This window comes from Chlorocebus sabaeus, chromosome 7, assembly GCF_047675955.1.
Source record: "Chlorocebus sabaeus isolate Y175 chromosome 7, mChlSab1.0.hap1, whole genome shotgun sequence".
Taxonomy (NCBI): Eukaryota; Metazoa; Chordata; class Mammalia; order Primates; family Cercopithecidae; genus Chlorocebus; species Chlorocebus sabaeus.
Genome location: NC_132910.1, coordinates 56,848,508 through 56,873,380, shown reverse-complemented (window position 1 = coordinate 56,873,380; position 24,873 = coordinate 56,848,508). Strand labels below are relative to the sequence as shown.

General features: G+C 34.7%; 1 protein-coding gene across 1 annotated transcript in view; it reads right to left on the bottom strand.

Annotated features, from left to right (window-relative positions):
* Nucleotides 1-222: 222 nt before the first annotated feature.
* Nucleotides 223-24,873, bottom strand: part of TET2 (tet methylcytosine dioxygenase 2) — a 137,133-nt gene continuing 112,482 nt past the window's right edge. Inside the window, exons 7-11 of the mRNA XM_007999436.3 lie at nt 20,233-20,383; nt 18,179-18,268; nt 10,234-10,371; nt 7,089-7,443; nt 223-4,947 (exon numbers count right to left, since the gene is read on the bottom strand). Coding sequence (XP_007997627.3) covers nt 3,476-4,947; nt 7,089-7,443; nt 10,234-10,371; nt 18,179-18,268; nt 20,233-20,383 — 2,206 coding nt within the window. The 3' untranslated portion in view covers nt 223-3,475. The remainder of the gene's footprint in view (nt 4,948-7,088; nt 7,444-10,233; nt 10,372-18,178; nt 18,269-20,232; nt 20,384-24,873) is intronic.

Genomic DNA, 24,873 nt, shown 5'->3' with positions numbered 1-24,873 from the left:
TGAATACACTAAAAAGTTAGTTGGAAGAAAAAGTGAGTGAATATCTACACCATTTAACCAGAGAAATACTTTGGCCTTAATTATTTGGGTATTATCTTAGATACAGTTTAACATAAGACTAACTATCTTAAAAGTGTCTTTAAAAATTTTTTACTCCCTTTTCTTCATTGAGGTGGCAGTCATTCAAGCACTAAAAATACTTCAGCAAGACAACACTTAGAGTGCATTAAATAAATATAAATTTTATTAAAAACACTCACATAGCATTATCAGGAATGATATAATAATAAACAGCTTTCAAATAACCTGCATTCATAACATTACAATACTTACAGTATTTATAACCATCCTCAGATCTTATAAACAAACATCTCATGAAAATGAAATGAAACTAGTTTTAAAAAAAGTATAGAAAAATGCACACAGAAGTTCATTATCTTAGTGTCAAACTGCGAAAGTTTCCTACACAAGTTAACCACTAGCTTTAGAAGTGAACTGTACATCACTGTGCGTCAATCAAGATGAAAAATTCATTCAAGTAAAGTTGACACCACTCAGAAGCATTTTCAAGTATGGCTATATAGTCAACCTGATATTCCTATATTAGCAAATTGTAGATCTGCTTTCCATTCATTCTAACTGAGGCAGGTTTTATATTTACAATTATAGATCTGATATTTACAATATGCCACTCAGTTTCTTCTCTTCCTTATGTAACCTCTCCCCAACCCCTCAAACTATACTTTCTGTTCATGTTGGCCAGCAGTTTAACAAATGACAGTAGGTGACACAGAAATCAAATATTAAGAATGGCTGATCAAAATCACCAAATGCATATGTAGTAACCAAATGTTTGGGGCTAGGTATTATGGTATACAAACAACATTAAAATCATGGTTTGTAAGCAAAGCAAACATTTTTGGAAATGTTTGCAAATTGGACACAACCACAAATTCAATATATTTTTTAAAAAGACAAAAGGCAGCTTACAAAGATTTGACCAATAAAACCCAAATGCCTCCTCTGATTAATAATTTATTTTAAATACTAGTAAGCAAAAATGTATTTAGGCCAAAATGTAATTGTACAATCTATTGCGCAGCATGCCTGTAGGTGTTTGCCTGTTTAAGGGTAGTCCTCATGGAGTATGTACCTTCAGTGATTACAGGATCAAAAAAACTTAGAGAGTTAAAAGTCGCTGGCCAACAGTCACTTGCCAAACTCCTGCCTTACAATTTTTCCCTTTATCAACTCAGTGCATTCTATTTTCATTGTAATATGATTTTTTCCTGCTTGAAACAGTCAAAAGATTCCTCAAACTTTTAAAATGCTTTTCTTTACAATAAAAAGAGCCAACAGATTTACAAAATTAGTTTTAGTTACATCAGTACATGTACAAGTAAAATAGAAGGGATTCAAAACAAAAAGGTTAAATCCCTGACAAAGAATATATTTATTAACCTACAACAATTTTACATAAACACAGGTGACATGTTGGCATAAGGAGAACATGAGCTGAAATATCCCTGAATTTTTCGAACAAAAAGGTTGAAGTTCAAGTTATACTTGCTAAGAAATCAAGTATTTAAAAAAGGTATGCTTTTTTTTTTTTAATAATAAAAAAAAGGACTTGGAAAAAAATGATGGTACACAATGCTTTCACTCTCAGTTCAATATCCTATTGCCAAACTAGTGTTGAGGTATATGACAAGTAGGAACATCACTCAAACATTTAATGAATTCTTAGCTCACATTATGATATATTTGTAGCAGGCTGAGTAGCACCATCATGATGTGAATTCTGCTTCAAACTCATATATATATGTATATATATAATTTTTTTTACAGTACTAAAATACTAAAGCATTGCGTTAAAAAAGTTTTGTTTACACTTTAATTTACTATACAACTCTTTCACTTCTTTATACAAATTAATGATTTAAAACCACCACAGCAAACCAGCTGCCTGTTTTTGTTTCTTTTTAACTGACAGATTCACATGGAACTAACCCTGTTTATTTATCTTATGCAGGCATCAGTCTGCTCAATCCTCTTGTTAAAGAGGACACTTAAGCTAAGAAATGACAACATCACAATGTACATAATCAACACAAAGGCAGACTGCCATTCAGTTCTCTGAAGAGCATATGATCCATAAAATAGCATAGGCTTCAGTGAACTAGCTTTGTTGAGTCTGTAGCATGCGGCTAATTATTACCTGCAGTTAATAGAAAATTCTTAAAACTGTACATTTTTGAGTAATGAACTTGTCATACAATTTTGTATAAAACTGTTTTACAGTATAGCATGTGAGATGAGCACCAGAAAACATGTTTTGTGGACTAACGTATTCCCTTGAATCCAGTAAGCCCCATGGTGGATTTAACTGGCTGTATTAAAAATGGACACAATTGCTCATCAGCAGATGCATGGCTAAAAGCAAAAATATTTTAAAAGCTTTCCTTGTTTCCTTAAAAAAATCAACTTTGCATTCTAAAATGAAAGTAAACTTGTTTTTTAAACGTCTCAGTACCTTAGCATTGTTCAAGTTGTCAAAGCTTAGGTAGACAAAGTGCTTCTAAAACACTATTTCAAATATTTATACATATACATGTGCGTGCACATATACATGTTTGTGTATATATGTACATATATACTTTTATTGTCCTACAAGGACTTCACTGGATGAGCAAAATCCAGAGGCCTTTAAAATGTCCACATTTTAAAAACTAGGCTTGTGTAAGAATGGGTAATTATGATAAAAACTTGAATGAAAAGGTACCCCTATTATTCAAGGGCACTGGAGTACACTGATAGCATCTTGATGATATAAAGGCATTAAATTTTCAGCTATTAAAGACACCATTTTCTTAGCACCATTTCTTAGAACATCCAAACAAATTCAGTGTTTTCCTGCTATTCATTTATGCTTCCTGTAGCTATTTTGATAAATAAAAGTTAAGATTACAGTAAAAACTGCATTTCAAAAAGCCATAATTCCAGTATTTCAGTACATCATATATTCAGCACCAGATGGTATTTTAAGATTCCTGTCACTGTAATACTACAGTACTTGTTTGATTTGTGTTCCATGACTATGCAGACTTGATATTATTAAAAGTGGTCACAGATGTGTAGAGTTGTAAGGGGGGTGAAATCACATTTACATATCATCTCGTCCAATAATAGAACCAGTGTTTAAAAATGTAAATTGTGGAACACTTTCTTCCCCACCTTCTTTTTGCATAGAATGCTTTGGTCTTTTCCTAGATGCCATCTGTGACCACTTGGGAGCCAGTGAAAATTAAGTGCTGTGGTAAGATAACCTCGTTTGTTGCTGGTGAGCTGAGGTTTTTCCTACCACATTTGTCATGAATACTGTGACCTTTCCCCACTGCCCATGTCACGAGAACTATACTACTGACAGGTTGGTTGTGGTCTTTTCAAGTGAGGTAACCAACAAAAGGGGGTGATATCATATATATCTGTTGTAAGGCCCTGTGACCCGAGTGAAGGCATATGGAGATGTAGTTACTGTGGAGTCTGTGGTCACGGACATGGTCCTTTCGGCAAGGGACTTGATGAAACGCAGGTAAGTGGGCTCTGAAGGTTCATGTGGCTCAGCAGGCTCCCGTTTCACTTTTTTGCCATGGGATTTCTGAGGCACATAGTCTGGGCCATACTTTTCACACTCTTCCTCTTTCTCACGGGCTTTTTCAGCCATTTTGGCTTCCCAAAGAGCCAAGCCATGTTTTGGCTCATTCATGCTCTTATGCTGGTAAAAGACGAGGGAGATCCTGGTGGGGTGATTCCTATTGGGATTCTTTAAAGGGGTTGTGGCATGCAGCTCACGCTTTGCACACTCAATGAGAATTGACCCATGAGTTGGAGCCACGGCCACTCCCCCAATGTCAGGATCCAGAAAGCTCTGCTCACTGTCTGACCAGACCTCATCGTTGTCCTCTGCACCAGAAGCCACACCCTGGACTGGTGCCAATGGCTGCTTTTCCTGACCATCAGCATCACTTAATTTGTGTAAGCCTCCTTGGACACAAGCAGTTCTATCATGGTTAAGAGCTGGAAGCATGTTTGATAACCCATTAGCTGTATGGGAAAGCATATCATTCTCCTTGTTTTGGAGATGCAAGGCATGAAGAGAGCTGTTGAACACGCCCGGAGCTGCACTGTAGTTATGGATTATGTGAGAAGGTGAATGATGTTCACCATTTTTATAGTCCATGTTTGGATTGCTCAAATTGGGTGGTAATCTAGAGGTGGCTCCAATGAAGGGGCCATCCATCTCATGAGTGGGATAAGGAGGCAATTTCCCTACATGATGTACATTTGGTCTAATGGTACAACTGTTGAAACCATCTCCCTGCATATTTTGGTTTCCATAACCTAAGTATTTAGATGTAAAACTCTGGCTATTTCCAAACCTTGGCTGGTAAAGTGTATGGATGGGTGGTAGATTTAGCTTAGACAGAGGGTCTTGGCTTGGATACCTATAAAGATCCATGGGCTGAGACTGGGGAGAATAGGAACCCAGATATGGGGAGCAGCTGTCCACTGATAGGTTTCCATTGCATTGATAGGATGGATATTGGTTATTCTGATTCAAAAGCCCAGGGTAAGGGTTCATGGGATTAGAAGAATTCAAATATGAACCTGCTGCTTGAGATGAGGTGGAATAGAAGTTCATAGGGCTGGTGCTTCCATAGATATCTGAAGTGTGTGAAGAGCTTGGATAAGGACTAACTTGATTGGGCCGTCTCAGGTACGGATTGGTGGATCCAGAAGCAGAATAACAGTTGACAGACTCTGTCTGAGGGTGATGTGGCTGCTGCTGCTGGGGTCTCTGCTGCTGTTGGGGCTGTGGTGACTGCTTCTGTAGAGGCTGGGGCTGCTGGGACTGCTGCATGACTGGTCCTGAAAGTCGCAAAAGTTCTGTGGACAGGGTAAGAGAGAACAGAAACAGATATCTTTGATGTTGATGATTATTTATGAAGTCTACTGAGGATACTTAAATGTATGTAAGAAACTCCACTAGGAATATACAATACCCATTAAGCAAAGGTAAGAGCAAAGTCAGGGTTCTGCTCATTATCCAACACAATTTTTTGTCTAAGGCATTAAAAATGGAGAACTTAGTGAAAAAATAAAATGTAATAAACATCCAAAGCCATTCCATTGAGAGCAACACGTTCTTTGGAACTTCTGAACATGCCTCTGCTTGAAGTGCCCTCCTTTTTCCTCCCTCTCTCCCTACCCTTCCTTGGTGTAGTCATCCCTTTCTCAAGGGACCACTGTGACCTCATCTTCTAGTGCTTTTGTAATACTCAACTGCAAAGATAGATCTGATAACGCAATACTCACAATGTATTATAGGTATGTTTTTAGCCCTCTCTTCACCCCCACTGGTAAGTAAATTCCTAAATGGGAGGGACAATGTTTTATTTTACTTCTTCATTGCCTGGCATGCAATGGAATTTGCTACATAATTAAAATAATATTTATTATGTAAGATTCAGGAATGTTGTGAAAAAAAGAATGACACGCATTTAAACACAAAAAGCATCTTATATAATCAACAAATGCTACTTTATGAGCAGGCTTTCCAGAAAGGAAGTTAACACAGTTGTAGATAACACTTTAAAGAAACTTTCAGCTTTGTAAATGAAACTTATAAAAGTCATATTTCTGTTTTGACCTCAGCTTAAAAAGTCATATGAGTTAAGAACAAATAGATGAAACTGCAATGGCAGTTCTGAGAATAGAAGTGATTATTACCTGCAGAAGCCAGTTAAAAGGGAGCAGAGACAAGGTTCTATCTGATTATATTTCACAGCTAACCTAAATGAACAGTATTAGAGAAGTCAATGAATCAATAAACACTTATCAAGCATCTTTAGCATATTGTTCTAAATTATTTAACTTAGTTCCTCTGAGCTTGGAAATTAGTTCCTTTGAGCTTGGAAATGAATCAGTAGAGAAATTTGACATCATGAAGCAGCAAAGATGGCTAGTTCTAAGCAAACTGGTGTGCTTTTGTTAATGGCCAGGCCAATACCATCTCCAAATTTTGGATTTTTTTTTTCTTTTTACAAACTGCAGACATAAAGCAAGAGGCTATGGAAAGAAAATAACTAAGTATTCATGAATAATGTTCTATTATTACTACACCTGTAATCTATTTCGATGGGTAAAAGTTTTATAGGATATCTACATGTAGAACCCCTCCTAAACCACAGACTCAACATGTCTAAGGAAAGGTGTTTTATTATCCTCTCTCTCTCAATCATATTTTCAAACTTCTTATTTCAATAAATAGTACTGTTTTAGAACCCTAAAACAGTAGGCTAAGTTTAGGTTTAAAACTTTGGAGTGTTCTTTAAATTTTTCTACTCTTTCATCCCAATGTTTTGTCACCAATATACTGATTTTCATTTTCCTATTTTGAAGAGCTCATTTGCATCATTTTGCTCGATCTTTGCTACTAACCAACAAAATTCAAGGTCTTGTTACCTCAGTCCTGGTTTACTATATCTATCTCCAGACTATTAGCTCCTCTACTAATTTGGCCTACTGCCAAATTACAATGAATTTCATCATATCACTTACCTGTTAAAAAATGTTGCTGTTTATTATAGAATAAAATCCAAACTTTTCCATGTTTTCCATGTTGATGGTGCAATATCTGATTACCATCTCTGAGAACAAAGCCTGGCCCTTGCTACTTTAGAGAAGACTCTGGCACAGAACTAAGACCATGACTGATGTTAACTTTCCAAAATTAACAATGTTCATTTTACAATGAGAGCACATGGACACATGGTAGGGGGGTGGGGACAACACACACTGGGGCCTGTTGGTAGGGATGCCTCAGGAAGATGCTGGGCTTAATACCTAGGTAATGGGTTGATCTGTGCAGCAAATCACCATGGCACATGTTTACTTATGTAACAAACCTGCACATCCTGCATGTGTACCCCAGAACTCACAAGTTGATGGGGCCAAAACCAAAATAATGTTCATTTTTAATATACCACACAACACATTTATCTATAAATGCTTTACATTCAACTTACCTGCCAACTGTTTAGCCTGGCTTGCATTTTCAGTTTGTTTTGCACGTGATGGGGCTGACTTTTCCTTTTCATTTTTATTTGAGCTGTTCTCCAGGGAGGAAAGCTTTTCAGCTGCAGCTTTCTTGGCTTCTAGTTTCCTTTGTCGGCAAGTCTTGACCGGCTCTGCTAACATCCTGACTTTTCGCCGAAAAGAACTCAATACCTGAATGGCACCACTCCGCTTTTTCTCCTCCTGAGCTTCCACACTCCCAAACTCATCCACATCAGAGACTTTGTATAAAGGCAGAACGTGAAGCTGCTCATCCTCAGGTTTTCCTCCAAATTCTCGATTGTCTTCTCTAGTGAGAGTGCATACCTGGTAGGGAAGTAAGATGTGACAGCCTCAGCTACAGGTCCCAAAGAAAATGTGTGTGTGTGTATCTTTCTCCTCTCAGTATCCAGATTTGTGTTGGTGGCCTAGTTGATCCAGATCAGTGACATGTATATTACCATAAAACCATTCTACCTGTTATTAATGAAAATAGTATCAAAATGGTACAGGGAGATAAGAGGAATTGACATTGCCCACCCACCCTTTCTCTGAGTCTATCAGGAACAGGTTACCTGTGGTGACCCTTGTTCTTCACATATGTTTCTGTCTATGGGAAGAAGCAACACTCCCCCAAAATGAAGCACTCTCTTGCTTTTCACACTTCAAAAATAGATGTGCTAGATGTGAAGCCTCTTCAAAAAGAGGCTAAAAGTTTTTTTCTATGAAATGACTTCCTCTGTTTTTGGTAGTATCACATTTGCCTCATCTCATACTTCTGAACACAAATTTAATGTCTTTCCACATACCTGACACCTAACTCTATGTTTAAGAAATTTCCATAAGATAACTGAAGTAAAAATATAAAACATGAAAAGGTAAAGATTTGGCTGATATAGGTAATATGCAACCTAATACTATTTTCACTATCTCCTCCTTTGTACTCTGTCAAACCTTTCTCTTCATTTCTTTTCTGAAATATAACCACATATAAGTGGGTACTCTGAAAAGGGTATGGGGTGGAGGGAGGAAAGCTACCTCTGTTGCTTTGATAATTAAATGGTACTTTTTTCTTTGGTTACCACAATTACATTAGCTTTGGTAAAAGATTATTTGTGGTTTTAAAACACTAGCATTTTAGTATTTAGTGTTTTTGATCAATGGAAACAATGTGATCTGATATAAAATTAGAAGATATTCTTGAGAGAAATGTGATCATAATGGACTGACTTCAGAAATAACTTTAACATGAGATGGTATTAATGACTCTGTCACTTCCTGCCCAGAAAAGTCTTCAAAGTCATGTCTCTGAGCACTTTGTTACTTTTCCCATACATATTTAACCCTATTCAGTTCTTATCTAGTGCTCCTTTCCATTTCACTTCACAGAACCCATGCTCTATCAGAGGCAAATTCTTCTTGATTCTAAACATCCTTCTCATCATCTTACTCTCTGTCACCTTGCTGGAATGAAACATGGTTATATTAGGATGCACTGTAGCTCCAGTTATCATTTACTACTTCTGCTTTTCAGAAACTAGCATAGCCTCCTAATAATGAGCAGGTGCTGAGCACATGATTAGTGATGATTTTAGATGTTGGGGTGGTTGGTAGGCCTTGTGTTTGTTCTCCTGGATCAGAAGTTAGCAAACCAGAACCTATGGCTAATGTGCCTCACAGCTTGTGTTTGTATGGCCACTAAACCAAGAATGGTTTTTACATTTTCAAGGAGTTTTTAAAAAAACAAAACCACCAAACAATGTGACGGAAATCCTATGTGGCCTGCAGTGCCTAAAATATTTATTATCTTGCCCTTTATAGAGAAGAGTTCTCCAATCTCTGATCTAGACCATTAAATGAATACCTTCTCTGCTTCTCAACAAAAACTTCACATCAGCTTCTTCAAATTACTTCAGCTATCATCTAATACCTCCCTGAATGCTTTTCTGCCCTAGAATATGACTTTAATTCCTGATACCTATTTCCATATTCTCACTGGCCATCTTCCTCAATTACACCTACATCCATGTTGATTACTCATTAGGTTGACTGATTTATAGGTTTTTCAACAGAACATTTTGTTCTTTATCTCTACAAATATGTTGGTGTATGTTCTCTCTATATATAATATATATAAATTATATATTTAATTATATAAAATATGTTTAATTATATAATTTATATATAATTATATGATTTATATATAAATATGTATATAATTATATAAATATATAATTATATAATTTAAATATAAAAATCCATTTTACCCACTGTAATATGTAGTCAGGCTCTTTTGCACTGTGAATCTTTTACAGTAGGTTACCATAGTTACTGGGTCAATGATGATGTGTTTCTCATTGATGCTTCTCTCTCTGTAAGGTGAATGGGTACCTTGGCTTGTTTATGGTGTTTTGTTTAACTGATTATAATCTACCAGGTAACTGGCACTGAATTTTGAGATTTTCCTGGCAGTTAACTGTAACTGGCAATGCATAGTCACTGGTTTAGGTTAACACCAAGGATTTCCATGATTCTCACGTGCTTGTCAACACAATTGACAGGACACCAATGTGCCAACCTATCATGAGAGTGCTAGTTATGCCAAAGCAGGTAACTTTGCAACAGGAATTCATTCATGAAAATATTGTTGTCCAGTGAAACCTGCAGACAACATATTCTAAATAAATGCTACTAAATTCCAGTGTTCTGCTCCTCAACATGAGATGCTGCTGATATGGTCTGACTTTGTCCCCACCTAAATTTCATCTTGAATTGTAGCTCCCAAAATTCCCACGTTTTGGGAAGGACCCAGTGGGAGGTAATTGAATTATGGGGGTGGGTCTTTCCTATGCTGTTCTCGTGAGAGTAAGTCTCACAAGATCTGATGATTTTATAAAGGGGAGTTCCCCTGCACATGTTCTCTTGCCGGCCGCCATGTAAGGCGTGCCTTTGCTCCTCATTTGCTTTCAGCTATGATTGTGAGACCTCCACAGCCATGTGGAACTGTGAGTCAATTAAATCTCTTTACTTTATAAATTACCCAGTCTCGTGCATGTGTTTATGAGCAGTGTGGGAACAGACTCATACAGCTTCTAAGCTGTCCACAGCCCCACTTACCAATGTGCTGCCATTCTGCATGTTGTGCAAGTCTCTATGGGCATGAGCACAGAAATCCAAACATGCAGTGACCCCTGAGAATGGACGGCCTTCCTTCAGACCCAGACGGCACTCTGGTGCTCTGTGTTCATATTCAATCTGAAAAATAAAAGTGTGAGTGAATGGGAAAGTAGTTAGTTTTACCCTTAGACCAAAAACTCACTAGTATTTAGATCATTTAGAACTTTAAAAAATGTTTTGAACTTTATATCCAGAAACAAAATGGAATGACACAAAACAGAGCAAATATCTTGATATGGTAAAGTTTTTATTTTACAGTGTTATTGAGACCATAATTGACATACACTAAATAGCATATATTTAAAGTGTGCTATTTGAGTTTCGATATATATTTGTCACAACCAAAATAAAGTACATATTCATCACTCTTAAAAATTTTATCATGCCCCTGTGTAATTCATGCTTCCTGCTTTGTTCCCAGACAACTACTAATCTATCACTAGATTTTCATTTTCTAGAATTTCATATAAATGGATTTATTTGGAGTTAATTTTTACAAATGGTGTGAAATTAAGGGTCAAGATGATCTTTTTTCCTTTATGGCTTTCCAAATGTTCAGATACCACTGGATAAAATGGTTTTCCCTTCCTAACTGAATCATCTTTGTTAAAAATCAATTGACCATATATGTTGGGTCTACTTAAGGATTCTCTATTGATCCACTTGTGTATAATGGTGTGTATGTAGGTATGTCAATATCAAACTTCTAAAAAATTTTATTGATTGAGACAGAGTCTCACTCTGTCACCCAGGCTGGAGTGCAGTGGCGTGATCTGGGCTCACTGCAACCTCTGCCTCGCAACCTCCGCCTCCCGGATTCAAGCAATTCTCAGGCCTCAACCTCCCAAGCAGCTGGGACTGTAAGCACACACCACCATGCCCTGCTAATTTTTTGTATTTTTACTAGAGATGGGATTTTGCCATTTTGGCCACGCTGGTCTCAAACTCCTGGCCTCAAGTGATCCCACCACCTCAGCCTTCAAAAGTGCTAGAATTACAGGCGTGAGTCACTGCACCGGGGCAATATCAAACTGTCTTGACAGACAGTAGCAAGTATAGATTTTAGTAAATCTGAAAACCATGCAATATATAGTCTCAAATTCTGCTCTTCTTTTAAAATATTGTTTGACTATTCCAAGTCCTTTGCATTTCCAAGTATGTATATTTTAGAGCCATCTTGTCCAATTCTTTCAAAAAACCTGCTGAGGTTTTGAAACATCATGTATTGAACATATTGATTAGTTTGGAGAGAACTGACATCTTAATAAGTCTTTTGATCCATGAACATAGTTTATCTCTCCAGTTACTGAAGTTTTCCATAATTTATCTCAGCAATGTTTTAGTTTCCAGTATATAATCTTATATATTTTTGTCAAATTTATGTCTAAGAATTTTATACTTTTGATGCTATTTTAATCATTTATTTTGATTTATTTATTGCTAGTATATAAAAATACATTTGAATTTTGTATTTTACAACTTTGCTAAATTCATATATTAATTTCATTTTCTGGTAGTTTTTTGAGACTACTTCTGTAGACAAACATGTCATCTGCAAATAAGTACAGTTTTATTTTTACCTACACAATCTTGACTGCTTTTTTTCTTGCCTTACTGTACTTTCTAAAATTTACAGTTTGGTGTTGAATAGAAGTGGTTGGTTAAAAATGGACATTGTTGTCTTGTTCTTTACCTTAGGGGTAAAGTATGTCTTTCACCACTAAGTATAACGTTAGCTTTTGGCTTTTCATTTATGTATTAAATAGGTTGAGAAAGTTTCCTTTTATGAATGTTGAATATTATCAAGTGGTTCTTCTGCACCTACTGCAATAATCATATTTTTTCCTGTTATGTCTTTTTAACATCATTTTTTGTGTTAAAAATGTCTTTTTAATTTATTTGTATCTTTATATTTAAAGTGGTTTTCTTGGTTTTTGTTTTTTCAGTATCACAAGCTCTGCCTTATAAGTGGGGGTGTTAAAACCATTTGCATTTAATGTGGTTGTTGATATAGTTGGGTTTATATAAACCATCTTGCTATTTATTTTTATATTTATCTTTTTTTGGTACTATATATTTTTAAAAACATTTTTGGATTGATTTCATTTTTCTGTCTTAACTGGCTGATTAGCTATATACTTTTTTTTTTTTTTTAGTGGTTTAAGGTATACAGTGTACTCTAACTTCTCAGTTTACAGCCAAGTAATATACCCGCTCCATATATAGTATAAGTACTTTACAATAATATACTTTCAGTTCCTCAGCCTCTGTGCTACGTCTACATGTTATAAACCTCATAATACATTAATATATTTTTAAGATAGCAAGTTACCATTTTTTAAAAAGTCTTTTAACCATGTTTACTATTTTTGATACTTTTCATTTCATTATGTTGATCTAGATTTCTATCTGGTATCATGTTCTTTCTTCCTGAAGGATTTTGTTTAACACTTTTAAAATGCTAGTTTGCTGGTGGTGAATTCTTTCAGCTTTTGTATGTCTGAAAAAATATTCTTTATTTTGCTATCCTTTTTGAGAGTTGTTTTCATTGGTTATATATTTCTGGGTTGATAGTCTTTTATCTTTTAGTATGTTAAAGGTGTTTCTCCTACATCTTCTCTCTTGCCTTTTTCTGAATGAAGTCTCCTGTCTTATTTTTTCCCACCAAGTATAACATGTCCTTTTTTCTCCATTTGCCTTTCTGATTTTCTGTTTATCACAGATTGTAAGCAAGTTGATTATAAATTTTTAATAGTCTTTTTTTATGTCTTTGTTTTTAAATCTGGGGTTTGCTGAGCTGCTGAGATCCATGGGTTCACAGTTTTGAACAAATTTGAAAAAAATTTGGCCATTGTTTCTTTAAATATTTTTCTGTCTCCCACCTCCTTCTGGTAACCCAATTACACATATATTAGTGTAACAATATTGGCTAATAGGTCTTTTATATATTCATTTTTTTCAGTTTTGTTTTTCTTCATAGCGAAATATTTCTATGTCTTCAAGTTCCTTAATATGTTAATTCCACCTAGTGTATTTTTAATCTAGATATATATTTTTCACTTCTAGAAGGTCCTTATAGGGTATTTTAATATCTTCCAATCTTGCCTTATCACTCTCATGCTTTCCTCTAGCATTTTTAGCATATGAAATATGATAGCCATTTTAATGAACTTATCTATATATTGTATCACATATGTCAGTTCTGGGACTATTTTTATTGATTGATTTCTCCCTGCTCCCCAGTAAAGGTTATATTTTCTTTTTTCTTTGTATGTCTTGTATTTTTTGATGTAACACTACACTGTAAATTTTACCTTGTTGATAGATTTTTTTTTTAAATTTTTATACTGGAATGCAGTTAAATTACTTAGAATCAGTTTGGTCCTTCTATGTTTGGTTTTAAGCATTTTTAGATGAGGTCAGAACAGTCAAATTTACTTCTACTACTAAGGCAATACAATTATGAATAGTATTATGAAGTCTTCTCTGGCTGGCTGGTATGATCAAGAACGATTCTAGGTCCTGTGTGAGATCAAGGGATTATTCTGCCTGCTTCCTCTGATGGTTCTTTCCCTACCTAGCCTTGGAAGTTTTTTCACATGCATGTGCTGTTCAATAGTCAGCTGAAGACTGGATTAGAACCCTCAGCAGGTCTCTGGAACTCTTCTCAATAACACTCTCTCCTCTCTGGTATTCTGAATTGTGAACTCTCGTCACCTTGGCCTCTCCAAATTTTGAACTTTGTCTCCTTAATACAAAGATAATGCTGGGGTGTGTTTGGGTTCCTACTGCCTACTCTGGAGCCTAATACTCTCTTCAGGAAGTAAACTGGGGTAATTATAGGTTCACCTTTTTACTTCCTTTCTCTCTGGTGCCACTGGTCTCTTAAACTTCTTATTCTATGTCTAAAAACCATTGTTTCATATATTTTGTCAGTTTTTTCTTAAATGTGTAAAGGCATATCTAGTCTCTGTTACTCCCTCATGGCTAGAAGATGAACGTGCATTATGATAAAAGTTTGTGGTGGCTTCATATTATTTACTGTTGGATTCATATATGTATTTGTACATATATGTATTTGTCTATTTAACCTCATAAAACTGGCCAAAGGAAAGTGAAGGTACCAACTAGTCTTTAACATAGATGTGTGGTTTGTGGCTGTTCAGTTCATGCTGTGGTCTAGTTAGCTTTATTCTGTTCCTTGAACAAAAACAGACATACAATCAGCTGGAAATTAGACTTATGCCATCTCCTAAAAAATACCATGCAGGGTTTTGTGAATGAATTACTGGAAATCCATCTAAATGTTTGGAAGACAACTCTAAATGCATGTCTTTCTCATGGTCTAAGGTTGTGCTGTTGAGTATGGTAACCATTATCCACATGTGGCTGTTTTTGTTAATTTTTAAATTAATTTAAACTCAATTATACTAGTCATATACCAACTGTTAAATAATAACCATATGTAGCTACTGCCTATTATAATGAACAGCATAAATAGAGAATATTTCCATCTTCATAGAAAGCTCTCTTAGAAGCATTTGTCTAAAATGTCATCTCCATGTATGATGAATAGCACATGATTTTGAGATTCAAACCTGCTATTTCAAATCTACTGTTAAATTATAAGACAGGTATAGAAAAGACAGAGCCAAATATATGTCTACTGGATAGACATGAAGAAAGGACATTTAAGTGGAGAAAACTGAACGTCTAATTCCATGGGACTGACAGAAGAGATGTTGTGGAGAGTCAACTAAGCTTTAACAATAAGACTTTATGAAATCAAGGAATAAAGCAAGGAAGAATATTCAGATGTGAGAAATAGAGATAATACATTCAGCTGGGGAAAGGAGGTAAAGATCAAATAGTAGGTTTTATGACAGCATCTATAACATCAAATGGTCTTCCCATGTACTGTGTGGAAACATCACATGGCTATCATTTTGATCTCTAAAGTATATTAACATACATGGATGAACATTACCAATAGTACCTACCATGCAATATAAAAATATTTTATCCATTCAGAAGCACCTCATCCGTTTACAACTATTGACTTAATTTATCTACATATTACGTCAACACATTGTTTCATATATAAATATTAAAACACGTATTGGGAATTACATCTACTCATCTTGTTATAACTTGAAAATTTTTGATGGCTTCATATTTTGGGTACTTAAGTTTTAGGAAATGTATAAAATAGTTTCATATATGAGACAGTCCATAATAAGAATCAAGAGAGCAAAAAGAACATCAGTGCTTTGTTATTCTGCCTCTTTCCTCAAGTAAAGCCATTTGATTAATAGCACCTATTAAAAATTAATTTAATAGAAAATGACCCAACTTTAAGTCTAGCAACATAGACTCATTCACTTCCTTATTTTTATAGCTTGATTTATTTCAGAAGTTCTTGCTGAGAATTAAACTTTTACAACAGTATCAAAGCACTCCTTATACTTTGTGATACTAGCTAAACAAAATAACAGTGTTAATCCATCTATTAATAGTGTTTAAAATACTTTTCATAGATATTCATACACATTTCTAAAAACATAATTTATGACATAAAATAACTTACAATTAGACCATTGTTTAATTTGCCTCTATTGTTCCAACCAACAACAACAACAACAAAAGGTTTGTTGAGGACTGTTAAGCCCACAGTGGAAAAGAAGAGTAGCTAAATCATTTTAGGAATGATTAGTCCCTTGCCCATGTCTGCTGTGTAAACTAATCTAATCCCACAAGAGTCTTTAATGTTATCAAGTAAATGACAGAGCACACATCCCAGAGCCCCATACCTATTGCTCCTGTATACTTTGCTCTGGGTATCTTCTCATCACCTCCAGCTTTCCTCCATCCATCCATCTCCCTCTTTCACTTTTCCTACTCTATTTCTTCTACTCCCTCCCCCAGTGCTTACTTCATTGGCTTCTCTTCCTCCACTCATGCCTAAAATGATTGATGGCTCCGGAATCCCATCATCAGCCCTTTCTCCTCTTTATAATCTCTACTTTGAAAACCTCCTTTCATTCCTATGTATTCAACTTTAAGTCCTGCCAGCATTCTTCCAACTCTCAAATCTACAGTGCTAGCCTGAATTTTTTCTCCTGATTCTCCATCTAATTAACTTAGAAGCATGTCAAGCCTAGTATGTACAAAATTTTTGTATCTTCTCCCCATCCCAGAACTTACTATTTCTTACCGATTTCTGATACTAGTTAATAGAACTACCTGTCCAAACTGGAAATTTGTTGGATCTCCAAATTCTCTTCTCATCCACACATCTAATTAGTCACCAACTTCTCTAAGCTCCACCTTGGTTCGTGTACATACTTAATTCCTTTTTGCTATAACTCCTGCCATTTCTTTGGGTCCTTAAAATCTCTTACCCAATGATTGCAATAGCTTTCTTCTCTCTCTAATCTTACATAGATTTATTTATATTTCCCTTACTTGGCTTTTAAATAAATTTTTCAAAATATAAATTACATCACTTTACCCCTCCATTCCCAACACGCACTTGAAACAGCCCTTACATCTAGTCTACTTTTAGGTTTTTTTTTAAAAAATTATTTTAAAAATGTGCACATAGTTCTATTCCAGCTGGAATTGTGTAATTCTAAAACTGCTATTTTATATGTCTCTGTCTCCACTAAAGGAATTCTTTTGGTTTTTGCTTTTTTTTTTTTTTTTTTAGAATCTGGGTCTTCTTTGTCACCCAGGATGGAGCACAGTGATGCAATCATGGCTCACTGCAGCCTCAGACTCCTGGTCTCCTGGGTAGCTGGGATTACAGGTGTAAGTCACTGCACCCAGTTAAAGACGGAATTCTATTTTTTTGAGATGGAGTTTCGCTCTTATTGCCCAGGCTGGAGTGCAATGGTGCGATATCGGCTCACTGCAATCTCTGCCTCCCAGGTTCAAGCTATTCTCCTGCCTCAGCCTCCCAAGTAGCTGGGATTACAGGCGCCTGCCACCATGTCCAGCTAATTTTGTATTTCTAGTAGAGACAGGGTTTCTCCATGTTAGTCAGGCTGGTCTACAACTCCTGACCTCAGTTGATCCACCTGCCTCCGCCTCCCAAAGTGTTGGGATTAAAGGTGTGAGCCACCATGCCCGGCAAACACACAATTCTTAAAGACAGACAGAGATGGCACTGCTCACCTTTATATTCCCAGTGACTAAACACAATGTTTGGTTTGTAACAGACTTTCACTTAACGCTTTTGTTGTTGGTGTTACTGAAACAGTGAAGATTTTAGTTTTTTGCCTTCATCATGGGCAATTTCTGACCAAATCATCTACCTGTCTTAACTAGCTATAGCTTAGAATACACATATAAAATAGAAAAAAATATTTTTGCTTGGTGTATGAAGTCAAGGTCAAATAAAAAAGGAAGATCTGGCCAAATCTGACACATCTGGACACAAGTATATGTACTTATAATGTTAGTATATGCATAGCTTTACATGAGCATTTGTAAGTCTATAAATTCTTATGAATACTCATTTATACTTATACACATGCAGTAAAAATAGGTGGTTGGAACCTATAGCTTGGGCCACATAATTTTGATGTAATCTCCAGTCTGTTTACAGAAACAAAATTATTCATATGAGAACAAGATTAGTAGATAGAACAGCCTGTGACTCTTAAAAGCTCATGTCTTTACAGCTAAAAGACAAAAGAAATGTACTTTTGTATGGTATAATTTTCATATACTCGAAACTGAACACTACAGTGGTTTTAACAATTAAGAGGAAAAGTTAGAATAATATTTAAAAATCATTCTTTCAAAACTACTTTTGGACATATGTAGGTCATTAGTAACAAGTAAATTGTTACAATCACTGCCAATGATTATTTAAACTTACCTGATTATTATATGCATCAGGTGCGAGTTTCTTATATGTTGGTGCCATAAGAGTGGACAGGTTTTGCAAATGAGACTCCAGTTTCTCTTCCTGTATAAAGTGAATAATTCTACGTATTAAATTCTAAGTCCATTTTCTCTATATGTAAAAGAGGCTATCAGTTAGATTATTCCCCTTAAATTTTGAATCCAAAACACAATATATGGTGCCTTTATTACTAAAGAATCTTTAAAACATGACTATCATTTAATTTTATATGTGCTAGTAAATATCTAGCTATTTGTTTTTTTCATAAGATTGATTTTCTACTTGCATGTGGATATTTTGCATTTTATACATACAAGCCTGTGCTAGGAGTAGGGTTAGGGGAATGAAGCCGTATGGTCTTAAAGAGGTCACATTTTTTAGCTACCAAGGAAGATGAACTATTAAAATAACTTATGTAGCTAAATTTTTCTCTTTCTACTCTTTACATTTTATGTTTATAAAGATAGTATTTAAAAAATTTGAAATGATTTCTCCACAGAGCAACTAAAATTTACTGGACACTTCTAATATGGATAAAATGCTTCAGAACTAGAATGCAGGATACATGAAAAACTGCAAAATTTACTTGAAAGGGGATATGCTCAGTTACACCCCCACCTGCCCTGCTCATGAACAGATTTTTCAAGTAATATGCTGTTGAAGAATGGTAGGTGATCATGTTTAGTTGCTCCATTTATACTTAACGTCTTCATTTCAGATTGATATTTCTCTAAAAAAAGAGTTGGGAGACATAACCACCTAGCAGAGATGTAAATTTTAGAAGGTGAGGAGGTTTCTGAACAGAGCTCTCCCACCTAACAGAGACAGTAAGTTACTTGGGATCCTCTGGATTTGGTTTACATGAAACCTCGTGAAAGTGATAAACATTTATTAATTGATAAAATAGTGGCAAAAAGGGTTATCTGTAGAAAATTAACATGGTGGCATGCAAAATCAGTACTTTTCATTGTTATTAGCATGTTCTTGTCTTATGAAATGATGTCTCACACATTTAAGTAATGTTTAATTATTGAAAACATCCTTTAAAAAAACTTTGTGATTTCAGGAGTTTTTGCACTTGCTTTATTAATTGTGACTATAATAGTAAATGAAAGCTTAATAAGGTTAACAAATTCTTCATTTAAAGGGACTCATCAATGTTATAATGTCTATAGTATGGAAATATTTGAATTGTATTCAAAATTTAAAAGATAATTGTAAGTGTATAGAATGACTGAAAATGTGGTCATATCTAAATGCTAAATATATTGAGGTTTTCTAATCATTCAATTAGTACAGAGACAGTCCCTGACCTATAATGGCTTTTTTTTTTTTTTTTTTTTTTTTTTTTTTTTACTTTAGGGTGGGTTTATTGGGGTATTAAATGGATTTTCAATTTACAACGGATTTATGGGGATATAGTCTCCTCATAAGTCAAGGAGTATCTATACTCTAGACTACATGCCAACCCAAAAGTTGTTAAATTTATCAATTTGCAAATTATATTTTAAGAAATACGTATTCTAGAGACAAGACAAAAACCAATGACTTTGGTGAGAAATCAATGTCCATTTATTTCCATTACAGAGTTACATTAAAATCTAAATATGTTTTAGGTATTTAAATGCATTCATTACAGTGACTTTAAATTATTTGAATCTCGTGGCATATAAATGTGACTAAAAATGGTCTTTTCTGAATGTAGTACTTATGTAACTTCCATAATTCGAAGTCAAAATATGAAAAAAACCACCAATTCTCATTTAGTTTTAACAATGAAGTGACACCCTTTAAAACTTTGGAGTTAACATAAAAGACCAAAGAGGAAGTTTTTGTTGCTCAAATTTTATCTATTATTTTGGCATGATATGATTATTATGCCAACTTAAAAAATAGTGTGTATCTACAGTTTGGGAAGAACTTTGATTAATAAGAGCTTACCAAGATATGTCATATTGTTCACTCCAGCTATGCTAATGAATTCTCCATGAAAAATAAAGTGATTATACATCAGGAAGTAAACAAACCTCTTTTGGGTCATCCCCAAGCAGCTTAAACTTCCTTGGGATCTTGCTTCTGGCAAACTTACATCCATTGTAGTACATGCTCCATGAACAACCAAAAGAGAAGGAGGCACCACAGGTTTCTGGATCCAGCCCCTGACAGGCACAGGTTCTCCTGAGAAATCAAAAGACCAAATTCATTGCTATGGATAGCATTATATAGGCTGTGCAGCTGATATTCTGGGTGTCTATATGCAAAATGAGTTTGAAAAGAAGCCTAATCTGACTCTGTATAAAGCCGTGGCATAACCACACACAGAACTATTCCAATTGACTTTAAAACAATTTTATTGTGATATAATACACATACAGAAAAGTGCACATAATTTTACAGTTTACAAATGGAACATACCCAGGTAAGTAGAACCCACACTAAGAAACAAAATATTTACTATCCCCTGGAATTTTCCCTCATTTTGCCTTTCAGTCACTGTCTGTCTCCCTAACAGTAATTTCTCTAAGAATATAGTAGTTCTGCCTATTTTTATGTTAATATTGCTTTCTTTTTTATAGATGGGGTCTTGCTATGTTGCACAGGTTGAACCTGAAATTCTAGGCTCAAGTGATCTTCTGCCTCAGCCTCCCAAATAGCTGGGACTATAGGTGTGTGCCACCATCGATGGCTTGTTTTGTCTACTTTTATACTTGATATATACATAGGTATATGGAATTATGTAAGTTATTTGTGTCTGTCTTCTTTTTCCATTATGTTTGGGATATCCATCCAAATCACTGCATGTAGTTGTACTTTATTCATTTTCATTGAGTACCATATTCCATCTTATAAAAATGTGACAAGTTACTCTACCATTGATGGGCATTTGAGTGCTTCCTAGTTTTTGGCTAAAATACAGTATTACAGCTTTATAGCCCTAGTTTGATAGACCCTAATGACAATAAACAAACATACAAGTAAGCAAAGAAAAAGATAAAACAACTTACAAAGAAAAAATATTCAGGTAACACTGTAAATTATTTTTAAATTACTGTATGTATATTGTGACAGAAAGAAATAATTGTTAATATCAAAAACCAAGAATTTCAGTGTACAAGAGAAGCAAAACAAAAGATAATAATACTCTGTCATCTTAACTATGAACAGGAAAAAACAGTATGAATTAATGATTTGAGTTAATCTCAGATTTTCTTTCTAAAAAATAACTACTTCATGTATTTGCCCATTAAAAAAGCCTAAAAGTAATGACATCTCTGTAGCAGGGAGCACATCTAGACACTGATTGTGATCTCTAAATATAATTTCCCAACAAAATCTCTGAAATTTGACAAGTAAAGATTCTTGCCATGCATTTATTCTGTCATTCTTACCAACTAATATTAAGTGGTAGCTAAACAGTTGATGAGGAAAAGTCCTGTAAAGTATTCCAGCTAATAAATGCAAAAGGAATATTACAATTAGAAATGATCCCTTTATACATGTCAGCAATAATGGCAGAATAAGGATATCTGAAAATTTTCTCCTCCATAAAAGCAATAAAAGTACTGATAAATACTGTCAATCAGCTTTTTCAGATCTGGAAATTAGCAAAAAGCTTGCAGCAATATAAGGAGAATTTATTCAAGGAAAAAAAAAAAAAGACAGGATTTCAGTGAGAACAGTGAACTCTGTGGTATTTTAACTTTCACCACAGCTCTATGGTAGCCTTCAAATCAAAACAGCCCACATTTATTATGAAAAGCAGCAGCCATGCTGCCACTAGAGGAGGCCAGATTGGTTGGATATATTCTAAAGTCCCATTCACAGAGACCTCACATTACTTGACCTGTTTGGTAGTTTCCTGGAAGATCCCTCTAGTAAGGTTATCTTTACTGTATCTAACTTGGAGTTCATCTAGTGTCAACCACCTTTTCCACAGAGGCATTTATCAAATAATCATAGGCAACTGTTGAATATTGTCACTGAAGTGTAGCTAACTAAAAAAACTTAAAAGTAAAACCTGGGAAATGAGATGATCCATAGGAGGCTTTGAAAATATATTCCTGGGAATTTAGAAAGCCACATACAAATGTAGGTTCACAAAAGACCTGGAAAAGCCCTAAACTCTCACCACAGTCTAACCTTGAGTGAGACCGCCCAAGCAGGGAATAAAGGCTAATGCAGAGCTGTAAACAGCCTGGCTGAGTGTTGAATGCATGCCCCAACATACATACAGACCCCTTTGTCAAAGACTGACTTACTGGTCTCAGCCACCTAAGGAATTCTGTCTAATCCTTAGCTGACCTCTAAGCTAACCAAGCAAAGACTTTGATGGCTATCTATGAGAAATAATACAAACTTTATAGAAGTAGTGAAAAAGAAATAAACAACTACCACCAGAAACAATAACATATTCTGGGCATGGGGTAGAATCTGGTTTTCAGATTTACCAGATTATTTTATTTATTTTTATTTTTGTAGAGACAGGGTCTTACTATGCTGTGCAGGCAAGTCTCGAACTCCTGGGCTTAAGCAATCCTCCTGCTTTGGCCTCTCAAAGTGCTGGGATTACAGGCACGAGCCACTGCTCTCAGCCATTACATTAGTTTAAAATGTCTAAACAATTAACAGAAACAGAAACAAAGTATGGCCCATATAAAGTAGTCAATAGAGGCTATCCCTGAAAAAGTCCAGATGCTAGGCCACTGGACAAAGACTTTAAAAGAAAACTGTATTTAAATAACTAAAGTAAGAATACAGAAGTTTACTAAATACATGAGATAAATTCAAGAAAAAGATATTATTAAATAGAATTCTAAAGCTGAAAGTGTAATAACTGCAATAAAAAATTAGAGGGGTTCAATAGCAGAGTTGAAAAGGAGGGAGGGGAAAAAGGGACTTGAAGATAAGTCATTTGAGATTATTCAGTCTGAAAAATGAAAAACTAAAATTAAACAGAACCTCAGAGATCTGTGGAAGACCATAAGGCATACCAACATAGACAATGCAGGTCCCCAAAGTAGAGGATCAAGAATAAAGAATAGGAAGAATATTTGAAAAATAATGGCCAAAAACTTCTCAAATTTGATGAACAACATCAATCTACATGTCCAAGAAGCTCAACTAACTCCATGTAACATAAAACCAAAGATATGCATACATATAAACATCATAACCAAATTGCTGAAAGCCAACAACACAAGAAAATCATGAAAACTGTATGATGATCATGTACGCAGGAATCCCAATAAGATTAATAGCTGATCTCTGATCAGAAACAATGAAGACCAGAAGGCAGTAGGATGACATAGAACCACAAGAAAAAGATTGTCAACCAATAATTCTGTATTTTGCAAAACTATCTTTCAGAAATGTATTATATAATAAATTAGGACATTCTCTGATAAATAAGAGTTTATTATTTTCAGGCATGTCGTATAAAAAATACTAAACATGTACTTCAGGCTGAAAGTAAAGGACACTATACACTACCTCAAATCCACCTAAGAACTTAAAGAGTACCATTAAAGATAATTACATAGGTAAATATGAAATCATATATGTATTTTTGTTTGTAACTATTTTTCTCATATTTGATTTAAATGACAATATCGATCTGATTTAAAAGACAAAACATAATCTGTGTTAATGGGCATAAAATATATAAAATGTAATTTGTAAAATAGCACAGAGTAAAGAGAGAATGGAGCTATATAGGAACAAAGTTTCCTTATACTGTAATGAAACTGGTATTACTTCAGACTAGCTTTTATAAGTTAGTTGTAATCCCCAGGGAAATCACTAAGAAAATAACATCAAAAAATTTAGTAAAAGACAAGGGAGTTAAAACAGTACACTAGAAAATATCTATTGAATACAAAAAAAGACAAGATATAGACAAAATGGCAGACAAATCCTACCTTATCAATAATTATATTAAATGTATATGAATTGTGAATTGAAAAATTAAAAGGCAGAGACTGGCAATATCGATTTTTAAAAAGATTTAACTATGTGATGTCTACAAGATATACACATTTTATAATAAAAAGTTCAAGCCATTAAAATGCAACAAATGTAAACATATATGTAATCAGCAACAGAGCACCAAAATACATGAAGCAAAAAGTGGCAGAATTAAAGGAACTGATAGATAATTTACTAATCCACTTTCAATAATGGCTAAAAGTAGAAGATTAAAAAGAAAACAAATTGTAAAAAACACTATAAATCAACTAGGTCTAACAGACATCTATAAAACATGCCACCCACCAACAGCTGAATATACACATTCTTCTCAAGTACACATGAAACATTCTCCAGGATGGACTGTATGAGAGGTTATAAAACAAGTCTAAATAAATGTAATGCTGCAAAAATTGTGCAAAGTGTGTTTTCTGATAAAATTATAAATGAATAGCAGCAGATTTGGGTAATAGGTAAAAATATACTCCTATAATCAGAAATCAAAAAAAAATGACAGAAATTAGAAAATACCTTATTGTAAATGAAAACTCAATATACTCATATTTTATAGGATGGAGCTAAAGCTGAGCTAGAGAAACAGAAATTAGAAAATACCTTATTGTAAATGAAAACTCAACATACTAATATTTTATAGGATGGAGCTAAAGCTGAGCTGGAGAACAAACTTCTAGAAAAACACTACT